The 18046-nt window shown below is 36.5% G+C and overlaps 3 protein-coding genes across 4 annotated transcripts; all 3 read left to right on the top strand.

Moving 5' to 3' along the window:
• Positions 1-702: 702 nt before the first annotated feature.
• LOC306851645 (ferritin, middle subunit-like) lies at positions 703-2288 on the top strand. The gene is made up of 4 exons (XM_079388045.1): positions 703-1130; positions 1361-1507; positions 1645-1770; positions 1868-2288. The coding sequence occupies exons 1-4, from the start codon at positions 1029-1031 to the stop codon at positions 2024-2026; spliced, it is 534 nt and encodes a 177-aa protein (XP_079244171.1). The 5' UTR covers positions 703-1028; the 3' UTR covers positions 2027-2288.
• A 3191-nt stretch (positions 2289-5479) lies between these two features.
• Positions 5480-7814, top strand: LOC306851641 (ferritin, middle subunit-like). The gene is made up of 4 exons (XM_079388038.1): positions 5480-5732; positions 5912-6058; positions 6150-6275; positions 6401-7814. The coding sequence occupies exons 1-4, from the start codon at positions 5628-5630 to the stop codon at positions 6557-6559; spliced, it is 537 nt and encodes a 178-aa protein (XP_079244164.1). The 5' UTR covers positions 5480-5627; the 3' UTR covers positions 6560-7814.
• Positions 7815-9093: 1279 nt separating this feature from the next.
• LOC306848171 (synaptotagmin-A-like) lies at positions 9094-15740 on the top strand. 2 transcript variants are annotated; one of them, XM_079382556.1, is made up of 9 exons: positions 9094-9428; positions 11451-11617; positions 12716-12888; positions 13038-13127; positions 13283-13450; positions 13618-13785; positions 13888-14005; positions 14238-14371; positions 14759-15730. In XM_079382556.1, the coding sequence occupies exons 2-9, from the start codon at positions 11461-11463 to the stop codon at positions 14966-14968; spliced, it is 1218 nt and encodes a 405-aa protein (XP_079238682.1). In that variant the 5' UTR covers positions 9094-9428; positions 11451-11460; the 3' UTR covers positions 14969-15730. The 2 variants fall into 2 exon arrangements, with proteins under 2 accessions (XP_079238682.1, XP_079238683.1); XM_079382557.1 differs by having other exon boundaries at positions 9116-9428; positions 11451-11621; positions 14759-15740.
• The last annotated feature ends 2306 nt before the right edge of the window (positions 15741-18046 follow it).

The raw sequence follows: 18046 nt of genomic DNA, 5'->3' as shown, positions 1-18046 counted from the left end.
TGACAACAAGAGTGCGGTGTCGTGTGCAAACTATGGAACCAAAATGCTTAGTCACTGTCACCTGATGGATTACCTTTGCATCCGATTCCTAATGAAAAACAGAGCTCCATTGGAAGGCTGTCCCATGATATTACCACACCATGGTTTCCGTTTCTATAGTGTAACATACGCAGCACAGCAAATTCAACAGTATTATTAGAATGATTTTTAGATTAACATAATGCTGCTGAAAATTGCTTATCTTTAACCCTTATTAGATTTATTTTGTTTCACTAATTCAACACACTTTGATCCTTTGACTCAAATAAACAAAGTCAAGTGCGCCAAGGAAGTCGAGGGTCATTTCATCATTTTGTAAACCTTAAATGCTTGCTGTGGAAATACAATGTGGCACAGATGTCGGGTTGAAACAACATGCTGAATTATACTAAATTATATGGAACATTTCCCATTCGTTCTAATTACTTTGCTCAGATAAAGCTTAGAATCTTAGTTTACTGTTCAGTGTTTTTATATTAATAAAATATATTAAGATGTTTTCGTTCGATATTAATTGCATCACACTCCTGGTGGAATTTAATTACAAAACATCGAATAGGCTACTGTTCTTAAAGGTCTGATATTGTCTTAACGTAACGTTACATTACAAACATACATTTTACATACAAAACCTAGAACGTCAAATCGTTTTCTATTGGATTCATCTTGCCATTAATTATGAAAAAGGGGAACAAATATCTAATTTGTCCACTGACTCTCGGGTGACTGTTTACCACATCCTCGTTACTCAGCTCTTTCTTTGATTGGCTGGTTTCAGTTTCACTGACGCGTCGTGTTGTGAGCGTATATAAAGACGAAAGCGCAGCGTCTATCTCACACAGCTTCGGGAAGATTTGCAGAGGTTCTTGCTTCAACAGTGATTGAACGGAACTTCGATCTCGCTGGAATTCGCTTAGAAAACATCCTACTTAATATTTATTATTTTTTACCAACATTTTGATAGTAAAACGACAAAAAAATCCGCCGAAATGGATTCTCAGGTTCGCCAGAACTACGACCGCGACTGCGAGGCTGTTATCAACAAGATGTTGAATTTGGAGCTTTATGCTGGCTACACCTACACCTCCATGGCAAGTATCTAGTTTTTTAAGTCCATATGCTAAATCTTTTTACTTTTTTTTTTCTTTTGTTTGCGACATTGTAACGTTATGGGACATTGTACTAGAAACGTACATTTCCACTTATTTATTATTATTATTATTAAGTGCAGTTCAGAGCTTGGACTTGGGCGCCACAAATCTGCGGTGAACGTGCTCGTCTGTGTTTTTAATGTTTTCCTAAACGATTTTGTTCCTTACAGGCTCACTACTTCAAACGGGATGATGTTGCCCTTCCTGGTTTTGCCAAGTTCTTCAAGAAGAGCAGCGAGGAGGAGCGCGAGCATGCTGAGAAGTTCATGGAGTTCCAGAACAAGAGGGGGGGACGCATCGTCCTCCAGGACGTAAAGGTGACTACATTTGAAATGCACCTTTTCTATGTTGAACGATTTGATCTGGCTCTAGACCTATGCATATTTGTAAGGGCACATTAATTGAAGTGGGAAGGGGCATCATGTGCTCACTGACGTGTTTGTGTCTTCTGCAGAAACCTGAGCGCAATGAGTGGGACAATGGACTGACCGCTATGCAGTGCGCTCTTCAGCTGGAGAAGACCGTCAACCAGGCTCTGCTGGATCTCCATAAGGTCGCCTCTGAGAAGGGAGACCCTCATGTGAGTTTCAAAGGCCATGTTTTGATTACCGAGTCTACCCCATCCTAATTTATTGAATTAAGTGTCCTAACATCTCATCTATTGTCTTGTCCAACAGCTGTGTGACTTTCTGGAGACTCACTACTTGGATGAGCAGGTTGAGTCCATCAAGAAGATTGGTGACCACATCACCAACCTTACCAAGATGGATGCTGGCAACAACAGGATGGCGGAGTATCTGTTTGACAAGCACACCCTGGATGGAGGCAGCAGCTAAATGCAGCTCTCCGATCATATGCATGTTTCAAAGCCTCCAGCTCTACTGTATGCATAATCAAGCAATGTTGTCACACAGCTCTAATACAACTTTAGACTTTGTGAGGCTGAAAGGTTAACATTTAGAGGCTACATCTAAAAGATACTGGCTCTTTTAATTTATCATCTTATGGTTTTTAGCCATCAAGCTGATGCTTTTGTGTTTAATGTACACTAATTGGTTTTAACCATGTGAATTTGATGAATAAACATTTTTGGCTGGATTGATTTGGTCTCTTTGTTTTCAACAAACAGGTGTGTTAGAGGTCGGTGAATATGAAAGTGATCTTTGAACCAGCATTTATCTTTTAGCAGTTAGTGACTTCTTCTGTCTGACCTACAAAAAGTTAATGATTAAACCATATGTATGACTGTGGCATATCCAAGTCTTTCCTGGATTAACTGATGCCAAATGCTATGTGCTGGATATTGACTGGCCTGACTGATTACAACACTTTTGAAGTAAAATATTTCAGAAATTCAAATCAAATGATATCGGTTTAATGTGATTAATATAGACCCACACATATTAGGATTGAATAAATATATTCTGTTTTATTAAAGGGGGTTATTAGTTAATACGTTATGTAAACTTTGGGTGGCTAAACTTGCATCGTTTACAATGGGTAATGAGCTTTAATGTTTATTGTTATCTTGAGTATGGATACAGTTGTTTCAGTATTAGGTCACACCTACCCCAATTCATTTTGAGGGAGACCCTTAGGTTTACACTGAACACAGTCATTATGTCACGTTGGCTTTAATGTTATCATCACTATACTAGAGCATTAAGATCTGCACTGACAACAAGATGAGCTCCCCCTGCTGGCCTCACTAACACACCTTCCAACAGCAACCTCTGTTTCCCTCAGAATTTCAATTATACAGGTACTGACCAGATTCAACCCAGCTTGGCTTCTCAGTGGGCAGCTGATAGCTGTTACTGCTAAAGCTTCTGGAATAATTTCTTAAACTTAAGCATTTAAAATTATATTAAAATCAATATTGATAGCATTTAGATCCTTGGCCTTCAAAGAGCTGAAACTATTCAGTTGTGCACAAGTTCAAGATCATTTGCGGTTTATAGATCTGAAAGAGCGGTGTACGTGCGTTTTCTGAGTAAATTCATTCTATGAATCGCACATACGCACATTTGAGAGATGATCGTAAGATCAAATTTAGGATGGTTTCTGCGCAACATTTTATAAATGAGGCCCTATATGTCTCTGAGAACTCAAGATGAAATTCTGGGCACTAACACAAAAGATGTTAAAGAATGTTAAGGGCCTCAGTGTTCTAAACAGAAATCATACGTTTCTTATAACTTAAATGCTTCATTAACTTAAGTTTCTTCCACACAATTAAAGGTCATACAAAAATTCTAGGAATTAACATTTCACCAATTTTAACATTTACCATCCCAGTCCAACACAAAGCACAATGAGAACTAGAAATCCACTGTCCAGTTCCAGGTGTCAACAAAAATGAATCAATGTAGTTACAATTTTTGTAGATTGTAGGTGTGGAGTGTTGTGCTCAATTTTATGATTTCTGGAATGGATAATTCCTGCCTGTGGTTTTGTGTTTCTCTATACTTGATGTATCAGTTTCATCCCATATAAATGCTTCAGTCTCAGTTCCATGATGTCTCTCACAGAATGACTTATGCTTGACATGGTTCTGAAAAATTTAATTAAAAACGTCTTGCAATACATTACCTCTACAAAATCAGCTTTTAAAATTATTTTTAAAATGGATAGGTCACACAAAAATAAAGTTCACATACCCTCATGTCATACAAACTAATATGACAAAAAAAAATGTTATTGTTTGTGAGTAAATAATGACAGAATTTTCATTTTTAGGTAAACTTTCTCTTTAAGACAAAACTGCACTTATTACACACTGTGAATTTGTGTTCAGTTATAGTACAGCATATATTTATGTAAAGCATGTCAATATTATAATAATTCTAAAATAGTGTATTTCAATTTAAAATAGTTATTTTAGTTTAGTTTTTTTTAAGAACAAAATTTAATGAAAGATATGGTGGATGTTCTGTTTAAATGAGAATAATAAAATGGAATCTGATGGAATTTTGGTTACCTGCTGTTACTAAACAGAAAAAGTTTAAGGCAGGTGTAAAGCTGAAGGTTGCACACCTGGTATGGGGAGCTGATGAACTAACAAACATCCATATTTCATAATTTGGCATGAATGAGAAATTGCTGAGTCACAGCAACACAGCTCAGTGTCAAGTCTTTGCTGACTTACGCTTGCTGACAGACTGAGAGTTCATACTGGTACAACATGCTTTGTCATTGTCACATTAATGATTTTTTAGATGCATTTACCAGGTGGAACAAAACATCACTGTTACATGACATCACTGTTACATGATATTGCAGAACTGTGTCGTGATATTTGTCACTTCACACAGGCTGTTGCTGTAGTATGCAGGGTCACATGCAAACTTGGAAACCTGATATTTTGTAATAAAAATAAATAATTAAATAAATAAAACATTTCTCGATTGTCCTGTAAAATGTTTGAACCTATAAAATTAAAATGTATTGTTAACTGTTTTAAAACTGCGCTGACAAGTTTTTTATTTGATTAATTTTTAATTTTTTTACAGGAATCATGGGACCATGCCAGAATTGTGATAAACCATGTCAAATCAACCAATACTTGAAAGCTGAGTTTGCAAAGTCTTATCGGTTTGTAACTGCTGCCGACTGCATATTCGGCCTATGTCCTATGTGACATGAAAAGTGAGTATCATCATAAGTAGATTAAGTACTGATATCACACATTTTGCTCAAAGACACTTCACCTCAATATTAAGTAAATGCACAGTTGGGTGTTATTGATTTGTTTTCTCTATGCTTACTTATATTAAACTCTTAAGATATATATTAACATACTTTAACAGTAACATTTCCATAGACATTCTAGTAATGATAGTTGAAACGAGTGAGAAAAAAATAATTAGCTGTTAATTGTTCAACATTTCATCTATATTTTTGATTGCTCCAGGAACCCAATGACCCTTCATAAGACAAGCGACATGTAAAATGGATGGGTATTTATTAATTTATTTATTTAACTCTCATGTGACCTTGATGAAATAATGTAAATGCACATTTAGTTAATTTTAGGTTAGATAATACATTGTTTAATATTTTAGATTTAGATATACTGCATGCTTTCTTTTAGGGCATGCGTGGTGTTATTTTAAGTACCCTCAAGGACCATGTAGCCTACCATGCAGCAGTTGTGAACAAGAAAAAAATCTCACGAACCTTGATCCTTGTTATCTTAAAGAATGACACAGCAGTGTCTCGTCACTTAATTATTCAGCTCGTTCTTTGATTGGCTGGTTTCAGTTCCACTGACTCATCGTTCGCTGGTCATTGCCTATATGAGATGAACGTGCACCTTGTTTCCTTTCACAGCTTCAGGAAGATCTGCAGAGGTTCTTGCTTCAACAGTGATTGAACGGAACGTCGATCTCGTTGAAATTTCACATTTTTGATAGTAAAACGATAAAACCCGCCGAAATGAAGACTTCCCAGATCCGTCAGAACTACGACTGCGACTGCGAGGCTTTGATCAACAAGATGATCAACTTGGAGCTTTACGCTGGCTACACCTACACCTCCATGGCAAGCGTTTCTTTCTTTTGTTCCTCTCTCTTGATCGGACACTTAGTAGGCCACCAGTGTTTGTAGTCAGAGAATATGCTAGTGCTTATTCTTGGTCATTTCTCAGTGCTGCATATCTGGACTTGCATATGTCTAAAAATTGTTATTCGTTTTTCTAAACTTGATTTTGTTCCTTACAGGCTCACTACTTCAAACGGGATGATGTTGCTCTTCCTGGTTTTGCCAAGTTCTTCAAGAAGAGCAGCGAGGAGGAGCACGAGCATGCTGAGAAGTTCATGGAGTTCCAGAACAAGAGGGGGGGAGGCATCGTCCTCCAGGACGTAAAGGTGTGTTGACGGTGTTTTGGGCAGAGTGTTTAAGAAGTTACCTTATGCCTACGTGTAACTTGCTCATTACTCCGATTGTGTCTTTCTTCAGAAACCTGAGCGCGATGAGTGGGACAATGGACTGACTGCGATGCAGTGCGCTCTTCAGCTGGAGAAGAACGTCAACCAGGCTCTGCTGGATCTCCATAAGGTCGCCTCTCAAAAGGGAGACCCCCATGTGAGTTCTGATGATTTACCTTTGGACCTGCAAAAGACATCTCTGAAAAACCAATAAGAGAAGTCGGTAACATTTTGGGAAGTTGAATATTTTCCTAAATCCTGTTCTGATATCTTGTCCAACAGCTGTGTGACTTCCTGGAGACTCACTACTTGGATGAGCAGGTTGAGGCCATCAAGAAGATTGGTGACCACATCACCAACCTTACCAAGATGGATGCTGGCAACAACAGGATGGCGGAGTATCTGTTTGACAAGCACACCCTGGATGGAGACCGCAGTTAAATGCAGCCCTGAGATAATTTCTGTCCTCAAGTGTTAAAGCCAAGCCATTGTTTTCCTGTTAAATGCACACTAATTGGTCTTAACCTGGTGAATGATGAATAAACATTTTGGACTGCACTGACTTAATTTCTCTTTTTTTTTTTTGTGGGACTTTTAGGCAATCTTGAACCATTTATTTACTTGTAAAGTTTGCATATCGTTTACGAGTAATTGATCACAAATTATATTTTGACTGCCTCTGAGGAAAAAAATACTGGGATTTTAAGAGTAAACCTTTAGAGTTTAAGAGCACATTCTACAGAAGTGCCATCGAGAGCATTCTGACTAGCGGCATCACTGTGTGGTATGGTCACGTCCTGACGTTTTTCTTATAATAAACCAATTAGTTTTTTTTTTTTCTGTTGCAGTTTTTGCAGTTGCCTTGCTTGCAATTTATAAAACCTTTTTAAGAAAAGGCAATTAAAGCAGATGGTGGCTGCAGAAATGAAAACAAACCAATTACCACAGTGTTCACATTAATATTAGTCTTGTGGAACTAGACTTTTGACTATGAACAAAGTTTGGGCTACAAAATGCTATTCTTCCCAAGAGCTGCCATGACGGGTAAAGTCACTTTTTCATACAATAATGGTGCAATACAGACTAGTATACAACAAAATTGCATTTCAGTCATAACTAATCACAATCCTCTCAGAATCCACTGCTAAACCACTATATAAGCTCTGTTCCAAAACCTAGTGAACTTCCTTGCTACGTAATGCCTATACAGTATACAACAAGCAGTGTTCAATTTAAATATACACAATTTATTTTGGTTAGGCTACCATCCTGGATATATGTTTTATGTAGCCTATCGCTTGTCACAATTAATTATAGGTCTGCTTTCTGTGATGCCTTACAATTTGTTCTGAAGGATCCTTAGATCCTCACGTGCAAATTCTGTGTTGTGTTTTTATTTTCATGTTTTTTAATTCATTTATAATTTATTCACATAATCATTTTATAATCATAAGTCATTCATATTTGTTATTTGATTATTTTGATTATTTTTATAATTTGATCATTTTTATCATTCATCATTATATTAAGTATTTGTATTGTTTATTCATTTATGTTTCTATATTTCATATTTAATATTTCTTATTAATTTTTCCTTGCTTATGCATTTTCATTGTTGTTCAGTCTCATGCTTGTGGGGTTTCATGAACTGTTTTGTCTGTATGAATAAGAGAAAAATAAGAGGTAATGTTTATGGAAACCCAAGGTTTATTGGATGTTGCTGTGAAGCAGTTTTGGTATAACAGTACATGTTGAATTTGTGCTGGTCAAACGAAGTTTGAACATTGAGACATATGCAACTAAGATGTTCTGTTACTGGACTAACTGATATTTTCTGATGGGATCTGGCATCCGGGGCTGGATCTTAATTATTATTTGGCGCGGAGATCCAATCTAACAGTTACAAACAAAACACCTTCAGAGTCTAGCATTTAGGTAAAACTATATTAAACAGAGAGGGCAAAAAAAAATATAAACCCATTTCAAGTTTTTAAAAGTCAACCATCAACTTTGACCCCTTAGCTTGGAGAGAGACTAATGGCTGCTGATTCCACCTGCAGCAGGTCAGTGTTGATCCCTGGGGGAACAAACAAAATATGCTTAATTGCTTTGTTTGTACTCACATATTCCTCCGGACACAGCTCATTGTCTGGTATGTTCACTTATTGCTGACACAGACTTAGGGTGCATGTTCTGGTATAAAAATGTTTCGTCATTGTCACCTGACTGAATGCATTTAGGGTAAGCAGGGGCTAGTTAACACATGGAGACGTTTTCCTGTGATTGCCATCAAGCAATGCTTTCCTGTTGAATGTGCAATGACTGATCTGGTGAATTTAACATTATGAGCTGAATAACCTTGTCTTTTTTTATTCAAAATTGAAGGATGCATTTATTAGGCTGTAATTATTATATTGGACAGTATCTGGATTTTTCTGCCTGCAGTGGTCACAATAGTGTAATTGTTTAATGTGCAAATCTACTGTAAAAGCGACAACAAACCTCATAGATAAAGTGAAAATAGAGGAGACACTTCACTCATCTCCATCATGAAGTTTCCTGAAGACACAACTGCAAATTAGTATTTCATCAAATTTAATGTACAATTTATATACAGAGAGTAAATACAAAATACAAATTTACAACCTTTTCGTGTTCTACTGAATGAATAAGTCTATTCACGTGAATTTCAAAGGCACTGCAGTTATAGTATTTTATTTTACCACACGAGGGTGCTGTTTTCTCCGTTTGTCTAATAATCGCACATTGATCATAAACACTGAAGGGTCAAGGCCCGTTGTGCTTCATAAGATTTTTTTTTTTCAATAGGTCCCAATAATCGTCGACTATTGGTGAAGTCCTCATTTCATAAACATAAAAAAATTACAGCCTCCTTGTGCTATATCAATCATGCCTATTAGCAGCAGTGAACCACCGACTATAATCCGATTCAGGATTATACTGGAAATTATATTGGAAATTAGAATCGGATAAACTGCATGCAGGAGATTATATGGGATATTAGCAAACTGATAGACGGTCGTACGAGATGGATGAAATAAGACTGTCATATCATGAGAAAACCCAGGGCACATAACTGTGGACAGACGGGAGAGCATGATTAATCCAAGTGAAAGAGGGTTTGGCGCTTCAAATGCGCTTTGGGGAGAGAGAGGGACAGATGATCGAGTGGATGATAAGAGTAAATTAGAGCAGTGTGTGAGAGGGCTGCTGCTGCGTAACTGTGCTCTATAAACAAAGCACAGGTTTCTATCCATTTAAGAGAGTAGGATCTACAGAACATCATCAGGTAAATTGATTAATGTTTGCTTTATTGGCTCCACTTATTCAAGGAAATATCATACTACATTGGAATTGATTGACATGTCAAGCAGTGTCATTTAAAATGATTTTAAACAGCATTTCTGGTTATTTTATGATTATTATATAACAGCCTGTGCCATTTAATAGCATCATATTAATTAAAATATTACATTGAATAGTTGTAACTACTTGAGTGAACAAAAAAATAATAAACTGTCACTAAATTCATGGAGACTATCTACAACAGAGTCCACAGACGAGCAAAATGAACAAAAACCATTCACATCAAATTTCATGTAATTATAAGTGAAAGCTACTTAGAAATAGCCTATAAATCATAACACGATTCGTTTTTCTTTTTTTTTTCGCCACATTTTGTAAAACAGTAAATAGCCTACAAACTCTAGCAGAGTGGGTCAGATGAACTTTGCTCTAATTGATGCTTATGTGCGTAAATTATCTTTTTTACTACATCACAATTGTGTATAGTACTAAGCATCTTTATTTAAAAAAAAAAAAAAAAGAAAAAAAAGATGAGATTTCGGTAATCCGAAAATACAGCAGCTCTTCCCGCTGGTTGGACAAAGTAGCGATGAAGGGGGAAAACAAGGCCGTGTGACGCACTGAGCGACAGGCCTTCTTTAGCCAGATTAGTGAAGTCGTGTCTGGAAATGACACAAATTATGCTTTCTTAACTCTCAGATTACGCACTTTCAATGTAGCCTATATCTTCTCTCTATGGAAAAGATGAAAAATAAGAAATCACTTCACTCTTTCAACCCTCTGTTGCACACGTTATAAAATAAATGTTAGAAACGTTTAATTCCCCCCTTTCATTCAAAAACTAATGTAGAAAAACTTTTAAATATGTTGGAAGCTATGTATATATTTTGCAAAGAACTGCTAGGCCAATATGAATTAAGTATAGACTCCTGCCGTAGCTATCATTTTACCTCAATTTAAATAAATAAGTAAATAAGCATATATCTAAATAAAAAAGGTAGCTAAAATAAAAATAAAAATGATTAAAAATGTATTAAAAATAAAATAAATATTTTCCATTTAATTTAGTATGCTATTTACAGTATTCTCCAGTGGCTGAGGCACAGGTGGGGTATATTAATTCAGCTGTAGCAATGATGCTTCTAAACAACAAACACATTTAAACAGTGATATACCCCTAATAACTATATGACTTTACATGTTTAAAAACATGCTAACGGATTTATTGGTTTGGTGTATATATATATATCATGTGCATACAAAGTGAAGAAAATGGGTCAGTCATGAATTAATCATGATAACCCAGGAAGGTCAATAGAGAAAATGAAGAATTTCATCTTTTTAACTGTGTCGAAGAAAAAGGTTTATGTTCATCGTCTTTCATCACTGTGGTCAGTGCATGTGGCTGACGTATAATCATCATAAAGTCCTGTCATAAATCCAACCGTATATTCTTATATACAGTTAGGAGCAGTGGCTACGTGAAGTCTTTAGTCTTACATGGCAGTCTGGTGACAAGATGCTGTTGGCTGCATAAGATCAAGTGTGAAAGTGTGGCGGCAAGGGGAGGGCTCTGTTCCTAATTTACTTAAACCCAAGGATTTTTGGATTAGCTTTGGCAGTTAATCTCATTACGCATCTGCTGAGAGTGACAAGAGGTCAGTTCAACAGAGTAGGGAAGGTGGAAATATAACCATTGTGTGCTAATGTGGATGACAAATATCAGAGTTTTTGAGCACATTCTAGTGTTTGAACACATGGGCATTACACGTGCATGGTTGTGTTTGGACATGTCACAATTCCAGGATTAATCATGGACATGCTAAACTCAAGCGTTAGAGTTTACTCCATCAAAAGTCACGCCAGACACAAACAGGACAGGTGGGGAGGGAAAGAGAGAGACAGTGTGGGCTTGAGTACAATCTAGGCAATATATGTAATAATATATTTGGGGCATTTAGTTTATGTTATGTCAGGACAGTAACTGTCTGTTTTATGTCTGTAGTTGATCAGCCATGCGATTAGTCAGCATGCAACATCGTGTGCGGAGGGCAGCAGAATCAGAGGAGGAGTCCAAACCTGCTCCACCTCCTCCGCCTCCTCCCTCTCACCACTCCAAAAACTTCATAAATATGAAGAACAAGTTTTTCAACGAGCTTAGCCATCTACCTAGTAAGTAATAATTATATGTCAATACACCACACTTGACTAATCATACTCCAGCAGGCCACCATCGTTGTAAGACATGAGTATTCAGTTGAATGTAGGTTCTGACGTCGGTGATGGTGTCAGGACAACATCTAATGCTAATGTCAGTGTGACACAGACAAATAACAATCATATTTTGATGATTTTAAATCATGGTATCATCTCATACTAACATCATATTGACGTCCAACACCGGCCTTTAGTTGTGAAGTATGATACCCAAACCCAACATTTGTTAAATGTGATTATCTTAAAGGCATAGTTCACCCAAAAATAAAAAAATTGTCAACTCACCCTCATGTTGTTACAAACTTGTGTGACTTCCTTTCTTCTGTTGATAGGATATCATAAAACATATTTTGAAGAATATGGGCAACCAAACACTTGCTGGTCCACTTTGACTTCCATACTATGGACAAAAAAAAAAAAAAAACTATGGAAGTCAATGGGGACCAGAAACAGTGTGGTTACCAACATTCTTCAAAATATCTTCTTTTGTGTTTAAGAGGAGAAAGAAACTTATACAGGTTTGGAACAAGGTTTGGAACAACTTGAGAGTGATTAAATGAAGACAGAATTTTCATGTTTGGGTGAATTATCCCTTTCACATCCACACAATGTTCAATGCACAGTGTCATTAGACATTGATATTTTCTTGGTTTAGTCATGGTATTAAGTAACCAAAATGTAACGGCTCTCCAATGTTGGCTTTTCACATCAATCCTTAATTTCATCTTTAGCCAAAATTTACATCTGTCCAATGCCTGTCGGGTGCAAGCTGGGATCATTCATAGTTCATCATATTATCATTACAAAACACACATTCCCATCAAACTATGTGTGTGTGTGTGTGTGTGTGTGATCAATTAATTAATTTTTTCCATTTCCATGTACATCATTCATGTTTTATCTGTTCCATCAACAGACCCCAACATCAGAAGTAAGTTCCAATTTTCCAGTCTTTTTCTGTCAGCCCTCCATCCACCTATCCATCTACTTATTGATTTAGTAGAAAAAGTGTAATTTTCTCTCTCTAACTTTATTTCTTTCTCCATTGCACAGTGCCCATGTGGGCTATTGGTGCCATAGTTGTGGTCCTGCTTGCCCTGGTTGGCTGCTTTGCTTTCTGTATCTATAAGAAGTGCTTGGGAGGGAAGAAAAAAGCTAAAAAAGTCAGAGAGAGGAAGGGAGGACGGAGAAGGATGAAAAAGGAAGAAGGGGAAGAAGCAGGCGAGGTAGGAGAGCCTGAAAGTTTAAAGCATGTGAAAGGCATCGTGTTTCAGATCTTTCTTGACCTGTCAAATTATTCATTTTAATCTAAGTATTAAAAAGAAAAGAGGTGATGTTTGGCTTAAAGTTTTAAATTTATACTGCCCATACTTAGGTACAACCCAAAGAAGGAGAGGGCGAGGGAGAGAAAGAATATTATGGCAAGTTGGAATACTCTCTGGACTATAGCTTCACTGACAATCAGGTTGGTTGAGAGTAGATGTTCTTAAAATGTATTCTGATCGTGAGTTTATATGATTCCTTTTTTACACAAATCAAGAAGTGCTATTCTAAAAAATGTGTGACTAGCTGCTTGATTTTGAAAACCTGACCCACAACCTTTTCTTCAACAACCTTCAGCTCATTGTTGGTGTCTTGCAAGCCCAAGACCTTCCTGCCATGGATATTGGTGGAACATCTGACCCGTACGTCAAAGTTTATATGCTACCAGACAAGAAGAAAAAGTTTGAGACCAAGGTCCAGCGCAAGAATCTGAGTCCTGTTTTCAACGAGACATTCATATTTAAGGTATTTCAGTTATGTTTCTATAAACACACATTTTTTGGGATTAGCGTGAAGAAAATTTGTCATACACTTAATTGCTTAATTTCACAGTAGAATAAGTGCAACACACCCTTTTTTTGTTCAAACAGCCATTCATGCAACATGTTTGTTTTTTTTATTTCTGCTTCTAGATCCCCTTTAATGATCTAGCAGGGCAGACTCTGGTCCTGCAGGTGTTTGACTTTGACCGCTTTGGTAAACATGATGTAATCGGAGAGATCAAAATCGCTATGAACAGCATTGACCTGGGCCAACCCATACATGAATGGAAAGACCTTGTCGGGGGAGAGAAAGAGGAAGTAAGGCTTTCCATCAGGCTATTTTCTTTTTTTTTTCATCAGCTGCCATAGTCTGTGTTTTAATGTTTTTAAACTAAACACTATCATTTTCCTCCCCAACAGCAAGAGAATTTAGGAGACATCTGTATCTCGCTGCGCTATGTGCCCACCTCCGGTAAACTGACCGTCTGTATCATGGAGGCCAAGAACCTGAAGAAGATGGACGTGGGTGGTTTATCAGGTTAGTGTGGTAGCGTTATTTTGTTAAAGTTACATGTCCTTTCTGTGTTGTACTTAATATTAAAATGAAATGATTCTCTACACATCAAATGTGACTTCTTTAATATAATTAGATTTTTATACTTTGAATTATCCTGGCTTTTCTGTGGAAATGTGGTGCTAAGCTGCATTTCTTGTCTTTATCCATATAACAATGCCTCTTTCTTACTTTTCTCTTTACTTTTCTGTCTTAGATCCTTTTGTGAAAGTGGTTTTGCAACACAATGGAAAACGTATCAAGAAGAAGAAGACGACAGTTAAGCAGAACACACTGAACCCCTACTTCAATGAAAGCTTCAGCTTTGAAATCCCCTTCGCTCAGATTCAGGTAAACATGTTTGAAACGCGTTTCCGTGACTACTTGCATATCTAATACATTTACAGATTTGTATTTTTGGTCCTTTAATGCATCGAAATGTGATCTTTTCACTGAGTATTATGTTTAAAGTGCTAATGTTACTACCCTGTAAAAAAATATTTTTCAAAGTTGTAAATTAAACAGATCATTGCTGTCTTTCTACTTCAGAATTTTACATTTAATTCAGTGTTATTTTATGTTTCTTATTGATGAATTTTAATAGTAAAATCTTGAATTTTGACTTTCTGATATCTGTTTCAAAATTAAAAAATTACAATTGAAAGGTCTGATGAGAAAGAAAAAAGTGGTTTAAATGCATATTGACCTATTTTTCTCTGTTCCTCTGTCTTCTTGTAGAAGATTCAGGTGTTGATCACGGTCTATGACTATGATAAACTGGGAAGCAATGATGCAATTGGGAAGTGCTGGATTGGGTTTGGTGCTAGTGGGGTGGGCCTGCGCCACTGGTCAGACATGCTGGCCAATCCCAGACGGCCTGTGGCCCAGTGGCACACTCTTCAGCCTGAGGAGGAAGTAGATGCTGCCCTTAAAGCACCTATCCGCTAAATATCTTATCCTCCCCTCAACTAGAAGTTTTCACACATCTGGCAAAACATCATTTAAATTTCATCCGTCCTTTCACTGAGGGGTTTCTGTCTGTTATGTTACTGATCATCATCCTGTACCGTTCTTTACTGTGAAACAAAGGAGGAGTAACTTTTATAAATGTTATGTTCATCTGGATTGTGTTTATTATTTAAATGTGTCTGTATGATGTGGATGATAAGAGTGTGTGTTTTTTGCTTGAAAGTGTTCATATCTGTCCATATGAGAACTGTGCTGATTTGACTCATTTTTTTTTCTGTGAACCAAAATGACTACAAATACAGCAACTGGATACATTATCACAGTAAATGTATGTTTTTTTTGTTTGTTTGTTTTTTATATAGGCTACAAATGTGACCCTGGAGCACAAAACCAGTCATAAGTAGCACGGGTATATTTGTAGCAATAGCCCACAATACATTGTATTGGTCAAATTTATTGATTTTTCTTTAATGCCAAAAATCATTAGGATATTAAACATCACATTCCAAGATATTTTGTAAATTTCCTACTGTAAATATATCAAAACTTAATTTTTGATTAGTAATAGCTATGCATCGCTAAGAACTTTATTTGGACAACTTTAAAGATTTTTTTTTTTCAATATTTCCCCTCAGATTCGAGATTTTCAAACAGTTGTATTTGAGACACATATTGTTCTATCCTAACAAACCATACATCAATGGAAAGCTTATTTGTTCAGCTTTCAGATGATGTAGGCTACATCTCAATTAAAAAAATAAAAATCGACCCTTATGACTGGTTTTGTGGTCCAGGGTCACAAATAGATATACAATAGATGTAAAATTCTAGGGGGGGAAACTAGTCATTATTTGTTGATAAATAGCCTATTTCATCATAATAGAAAATTATTTATTAATATGGCAGCCATTATAGCAAGTAAGCATGTCTACCAAAAGCAATTGTCTGGTTGGGTTCAGCAGTATTTAGAGCTGTCCAGTTGTAGGTGGAATCTTGTGCCGTTTTCGGCGGTGTTCCGAGTGCAGTGCTGGACTAAGCCATACATGTGAGCAGGGAGTTAGAGCCGGTGAAGGGCGGGACTGCAGAGAGGATGAAGGAGACCAGAAAGGACAGACAAAGTCATACAGAGTGAAAGGGGGAGCTTGGGGAAGGTTGGACAGATAGAGAGACAGCACTTTAAACTAAAAAAGTTAACTGGTTAAATATGAATTGATTAAAAACAACAAAACAGGCCGATTAACACAACCCGAGAAGTCGGTGCAAAAATGACAGAAAATGACCATGACTGCTTCCAACGTTTTAAGATATTAACATTTAGTATATCTTTAGAATAAATTTTGGTTTTAGATTATTACTCTCACGAAAAATATTCTTGAGGTAGCTTATATTAACATGCTTGTTCACACAGCAAGAACATTGTAAAGATTTAAGTCTCTACTTACCAGCAGGAGGCGTAGTGTTAACATGAAGTTTTGCTAGTCTACTCATTTATTATGACCAAACTTGCGCTGACGGCCACCAGATGGTGGTTGCAGACCAATAATAGTTAATAATGTGGGCCTAAGTAATTCTAATATATATAACCCACCCACCTAATCACAAAACCTGTCACTGACCTTAAAGGTGATGATACACAGGGCAATATTTTGAGCAATCTTACCCTGTTACACAGGGCCTACGACCGATCTAAAGTATTCAGATAGAAATTTGTTACCCATTGTCAATGGGAAAGTGCCCAAGCAACATTGCTCAAAAGCTGCCCTGTGTGTCATCCTCTTAAAGGGGTCATATGATGCCATTTCAAGTTTTCCTTTCTCTTTGGAGTGTTACAAGCTGAGTGTGCATAGATAAGATCCCTGAAGTTGCAAAGATGAAAGTCTCAAAACCAAAGAGATATTCTTTATCAAAGTTAAGACTCGTCCACACCCCTAAAACAGCTCATTCAAACACGCCCCCAACATGTCTACCTCACGATGTGAAAATATTTGCGTAACGCCGCCCAAATGTTCACGCAAAGAAAGGCGTGGTTTCAGTAACCGCAGTAGTGTTTATTTACTTTGCATTTTATGCAATGTTGAATTATTAACAATGTTGAAAACCTGTGATACTTTTTTCAAGATTCTTCGATGAATAAAAAGTTAAATAAGAACAAAATTTATTTAAAATATAACGTTTGTAACAACATACACTACCGTTCAAAAGCTTGAGGTCAGTATTTGTTAAATTGATAGAAACAATGATAGCAAAGATTGATATTGTTAGAAAACATCTCTATTTTAAATAAATGCTGTTCTTTATTTATCAATGAACCCCCAAAAAGTATCAGAGGTTCCAATAAATAATAAAAATAAAAATATATAAAAATAAGCAGCACAACTGTTTCCAACATTGATAATAAATCAGCATATTAGAATGATTTCTGAAGGACCATGCATTGAAGAATGGCGTAATGATGCTGAAAATTCAGCTTTGAATCACAGAAAAAAAATGATATTTTATTAAAATAATATAAATGTATATTAAAATAGAAAAATATTCTTTTAAATTGTAATATTTCACAATATTATTTTTTTCTGTATTTTTTATCAAATAAATGCAGGCTTGAGCATAAGACACTTTCATAATGCTGCATAATTATCAAAAAATGGTAATATAATAAAGGCAGCGGCTATTTGCACTAAGTGTAAAGAGTGATAGATGCTATTTACACTAAGTGCAACATAGCAATGGATTCTGTTTACACCAAGTGAAAATAGCAGTACTTTTTAACAATATGCTATTTACACTAAGTAGCAGATAATTGGCTTCATGTTCATAACTCTTTCCATGGGTCCATGCAAGGGCTGAGAATAGTCGGACGGCATCGAAAGATAAAGAGCTAAGACATTCTTAACACTATGACAATCTGGCGCTTCTGAATCAGCGACTCTGTTCCCCTTTCAGGCTTTAACTGATGGTAAAACTAAGGACATTATTAACTGTCTTTATTGTCTTTGTTTGTGGTGTTTGGCCAATCACAATGCACTGTGTCAGCTGGCCAATCAGAGCAGACTGCGA

The sequence above is a fragment of the Barbus barbus genome (genome assembly GCF_936440315.1).
Source record: "Barbus barbus genome assembly, chromosome: 3".
NCBI classification, from domain to species: domain Eukaryota; kingdom Metazoa; phylum Chordata; class Actinopteri; order Cypriniformes; family Cyprinidae; genus Barbus; species Barbus barbus.
The sequence above is the reverse complement of the archived record's forward strand: the minus strand, read 5'-3'. Positions and strand labels throughout refer to the sequence as shown.

Bases quoted from the DNA above. Each gene is read 5' to 3' on its own strand.
- LOC306848171 (XM_079382556.1), top strand. From the start codon at position 11,461: ATGCGATTAGTCAGCATGCAACATCGTGTGCGGAGGGCAGCAGAATCA. The intron at 11,618-12,715 runs GTAAGTAATAAT...TCCATTGCACAG, and splicing joins CGAGCTTAGCCATCTACCTA to TGCCCATGTGGGCTATTGGT. The intron at 13,786-13,887 runs GTAAGGCTTTCC...CCTCCCCAACAG, and splicing joins TCGGGGGAGAGAAAGAGGAA to CAAGAGAATTTAGGAGACAT.
- LOC306851645 (XM_079388045.1), top strand. From the start codon at position 1,029: ATGGATTCTCAGGTTCGCCAGAACTACGACCGCGACTGCGAGGCTGTT. The intron at 1,131-1,360 runs GCAAGTATCTAG...TGTTCCTTACAG, and splicing joins GCTACACCTACACCTCCATG to GCTCACTACTTCAAACGGGA. The intron at 1,771-1,867 runs GTGAGTTTCAAA...CTTGTCCAACAG, and splicing joins CTGAGAAGGGAGACCCTCAT to CTGTGTGACTTTCTGGAGAC.
- LOC306851641 (XM_079388038.1), top strand. From the start codon at position 5,628: ATGAAGACTTCCCAGATCCGTCAGAACTACGACTGCGACTGCGAGGCT. The intron at 5,733-5,911 runs GCAAGCGTTTCT...TGTTCCTTACAG, and splicing joins GCTACACCTACACCTCCATG to GCTCACTACTTCAAACGGGA. The intron at 6,276-6,400 runs GTGAGTTCTGAT...CTTGTCCAACAG, and splicing joins CTCAAAAGGGAGACCCCCAT to CTGTGTGACTTCCTGGAGAC.